Below are 4,198 nucleotides of genomic sequence, written 5' to 3' on the forward strand. Positions count from 1 at the left end.
TAAAAATATATACACATATTTAAAATAATTCTTAAAAAGACCAATAAAAATGTGTAAATAAATAAATATATTTTTACTCATTTTATTAATAAATACTAGTATGTAATATACAGTACAGCTCTTTTAGTTACACTGAGACTTACTGTGCATTACAATAGACAACTAGTTTATAAATAATCTTCCACATGACATTATGACTTAATAAAGTCTCCTCTCAGGCTTCACTTTAAAACAGTCAAACTCATATTTCTGTTATTTTAAGATTCATGTGTGTGTGTGTGTGTATATATATATATATATATATATATATATATATATATATATATATATATATATGAATCTTAAAAGAACAGAAATATGAGTTTGTATGATAGCTAAAATTGAAGTGCACTGAATTGTGTTAATTATGCTCAGGAGGAACTCCAGGCTATGATTAAATTCATGATAAGGAGAAATTAAGACTCACGTCAGAGTGCCAGAGACGTGCGGGAAAGGGGCGTGTCCACAAACGATAACCCCGCCCAGTCCGTAAGGAAGACTGCGCGAGTTTTTATAAAGGATATGCGCGCAAGTTTTGGCAGGACAGAGGGGGCTCTCTGCGGGGCAGAACTATATCATAGACCCTTCAAACACAGGAATACTCCCACTGTGCCTTAACAAACCATCTGTTTGTCAACTTTAGGTATTTTCAACAACAACCCCTCGATTCGACAATGAGTGCGACTGTTGTGTCCTCCTTCTTCGACTACGAAGTGACGAATAAGGTAATTTATATTTTTGGGAAGTCGATTTAAGTGTTTTAACAGTTTAAATGGTCGAATAACAGATCAATATCTCATAATAGTAATACAGAAACACCGATGTCAAACTTTTCTGGCTTATGTGCGCGTGCGTGTGTTTATTTAGAGCATAAGAGTGGGACGAGAATCTTGCTTGTGTACTTTTTTCTAGCCTTGATCTTTTCATGATTTGCAGTTATCGATTGCTAATCGATTAGGAAAGAGTACGGAAAACTATTAGATTAGAACAGTTTAATTAATCCGCGTTTACGCGTTATCAGTAAACGTATGCGTCACATAAAGTTGTGCATTATTTGCCCTGGATTCGATTAAACACAACACGGAGGAACTTCACAGATCTGGGTTTCATTTGAATTAAATCAATGAGTGCTCCATTACGAGCTACATACTGGGCTGCAACTTTTTATAATTAACCTTTCTTAACCACAGTAGGATTTAACCAGCAATTTTGGTTGATTTATTGCATATCAGTTTAGTTACATGTATATTTTAAAATAATCCATAGGTCAGTTGTAAGCATATAAAGCTATATGTAAGCAATGTAACATTGTACTGTGTGAACATGCAGCTGTTTTGAATGCAAGAACGAATGCAAGTTCTTGCCTTCAACACAGCTGGACGCAATGAAACCGAACACAAGGCTCAGTATACCGCTTTTAAAATTTAAACCGACGATTGGGGGTTGTTTGCCCCAAACTTAAGAACAGTTACTCACCCATGCTATTCCAGTGCAGTGTTGTGTTAGTAGTTTATATGTCTGGTGAGCAATATTCGGAGTCGTCTGAAGCCTTATGATAGCTTTGTGTGAGGAAGGGGCTAAACCTGAAGTCATTATTGCAATTAATCTTAGCCTCTGCTGTTGCTCTTGAAGGTCATTCATTTCAAACGTCGCGTCGCTATCACGTGACATACGGGAACCAATAGTGTTTGGCATCAGTAATATAGCAACCCTAGAATGTCCCTCCACATTTTAATACAATCAACTGCTAATCATCTTTGAGAGCTATTACTGATGGAATATTATTAGTCAGTAATGACTTTAATTCCTCACAAAGTGCTGTCAGTTGACCTGAATAGAACTGGAATATTGCTCACTATTTAGCATGGAGTTTTAAAGGGCAAATAAATGACAAAATAGTTTTGGTCGAGCTATTGGCACAAGCCACCTGACACTTATTGAACAAGATTAAAAAATAAAGGCATAATACAACACAATACAATGGCCAGAGCTGTCCAACAGACATACATGTTGTCTATCCTGTTCTTATCCCCAAAACATTTATACAAACTAAAGTTTTTGTAACTTTAATATCATAGAAAAAGGCTTTTGTAGTTACTGGTTGTGCAATAAATCATCATAGTATTACGCACAATTTGTGCAGGTACTGGAGATGATACATGAGTCTTGTGAGTTTTCATCTTTTATGACTTAATAAAACCTTTAACTTTTTTTAAGAGATTGCTACGTAGGTTAATAGTTCAGGGTCGTTAGTTCTCTCTCTAAGAAAATAAGCCTTAAAACAGAATTAAATCCAGGCCCTAGACTTGACCTGAAAACAGACAATATCATCAACACATAATAAACTCCCACTGGTGGTATCTGGAGCAAAGGGAGTCATATTCATGCTACATTTTTGAGACATTGTTTTTTTCTTCTTCTTCACTTTCAGAACAATAAGGTGATGAGCTACAACAGTCCCCTCTCCAGTTCCCATTTACAGTCTGTCCCCACCACCGGTGCCAATACCCCCTTCACCCCCACCGGGTCCCTGCTGGACAGGAAGGTGGTGGGTACCCCTTCAGTGGGACTCTACCAGCGCCGCCACTCCGTGTCTGTTACCAGTTCCAAATCGACGCAGAACCAATTTATCAACAGCCTCAAGATGGACGGCTCGGCTTCAATGAACGGCAGCAACAACAACAAGGAGAACCGCTTCCGCGACCGGTCCTACTCTGAGAACGGGGAGCGTCTAAGGCCGAGCAACATCACGTGCATTGGTGCCAATGGAAACAGCCAGGTCAACTCAAGCCGCTATAAGACCGAACTCTGCAGGCCCTTTGAGGAGAATGGCACTTGTAAATATGGTGACAAGTGCCAGTTTGCCCATGGGATGCACGAGCTTCGTAGTCTAAATCGCCACCCCAAGTACAAGACAGAGCTCTGTCGCACCTTCCACAGCATTGGTTACTGCCCATATGGGCCGCGCTGTCACTTCATCCACAACGCAGAGGAGCGATGCGGACCCCCTCCTCTCTCCGCCTTCAACAAGATGGAGCGACCTCGCCTTCATCACAGCTACAGTTTTGCCGGTTTCACAAGCTCAGGTGGCTCCCAGGGCAGCCCGACCTCTGTCACACCTCCGCCCATATTTTCCAACGAAAACGTCAACGAGTGGCCCAGCAACCCCTTCACTTACTCCAGTCAAGAGTTTGCCAACTTGTTTGCGCCCAGTTTAGATGGCATCACTGTTCCTGATCTGCCCGGTCCTCATTCTCCCACCGCACCTTCCTTCTTCAGGCCAATGTCCGAGTCTCCCCCAAGCCCCCTGGATTCCCTCTCCGACCAGGAGGGTTACCAGAGCAGCCTGGGCAGCCAGAGCGGATCCGAGTCACCTGTGCTGGACGCGACACGTCGCCTCCCCATCTTCAGCAGACTCTCCATCTCTGACGATTAAAACCTGCCCTCGTGGGTTTCAGGCGTGAGAGAGAAAGCACGGAGAGAGCTGGCGAGAAAGAGAGTCATTTTCCTCCTAGCAATCCCTTCCTGTCCTTGCTTTGTTTACAGCAGAGAAGTGGACTAAAGTACAGTGTTTCCGTAGCCACTGAGTCAAATCAGAAAGTGTATTACCCTGTAGCATCAACCTTCGGCATATTCCCAAGCCTCCCTAGATGTCTTTAACACGCCTGACGTAATGCAAAAACAACGAGCTGTTCCCCTCAAGGCCCACTTAAACGTTGAGGTCTCAAAATCCTCACTGGATCATGTTAAACGAATCCATATTTAGTTCATAGTGTTCAAACTAAAAAGCAAGAGTTTTCAAAATTGTTCAAGGACCTTTAAAGAATCTACTGAATATTATAGCAACGACGTGCTTTACAGACCTGGAAGTGCCACTTTTCTTGCAGAAGACCCTCGCCGGTAGATCCTCGGGACTTTAAGTGCCTATCAAACAATTCATTTACCACTTGTTGAGTCACATTGATTTTGGGTGATCTGGGATAGAAAAGGTTTAAAGAAAAGAAATCAAACCCATCTTGGATTTGTATGAATCATTCTTAAAGATATTTCTACGTCTAGTGGTGCTAAATGCGCTGTCACCGTGGTAATTATCCCTACAAACATGTGATCCCTTGCGCTAAAATAGTGTGTTCTGGTTGTTGGGATTATTCAAGAGAGA

General features: G+C 41.6%; 1 protein-coding gene across 1 annotated transcript; it reads left to right on the forward strand.

The window, feature by feature from the left end:
* Positions 1–543: 543 nt before the first annotated feature.
* LOC132107031 (mRNA decay activator protein ZFP36L1-like) lies at positions 544–4,198 on the forward strand. Its single transcript, XM_059513162.1, has 2 exons — positions 544–764; positions 2,471–4,198. Exons 1-2 carry the CDS (start codon positions 714–716, stop codon positions 3,473–3,475), a joined length of 1,056 nt encoding a protein of 351 aa, XP_059369145.1. The 5' UTR covers positions 544–713; the 3' UTR covers positions 3,476–4,198.

Source organism: Carassius carassius, chromosome 27 (assembly GCF_963082965.1).
Source record: "Carassius carassius chromosome 27, fCarCar2.1, whole genome shotgun sequence".
Taxonomy (NCBI): Eukaryota; Metazoa; Chordata; class Actinopteri; order Cypriniformes; family Cyprinidae; genus Carassius; species Carassius carassius.

Bases quoted from the DNA above. Each gene is read 5' to 3' on its own strand.
- LOC132107031 (XM_059513162.1), top strand. From the start codon at position 714: ATGAGTGCGACTGTTGTGTCCTCCTTCTTCGACTACGAAGTGACGAAT. The intron at 765-2,470 runs GTAATTTATATT...CTTCACTTTCAG, and splicing joins ACTACGAAGTGACGAATAAG to AACAATAAGGTGATGAGCTA.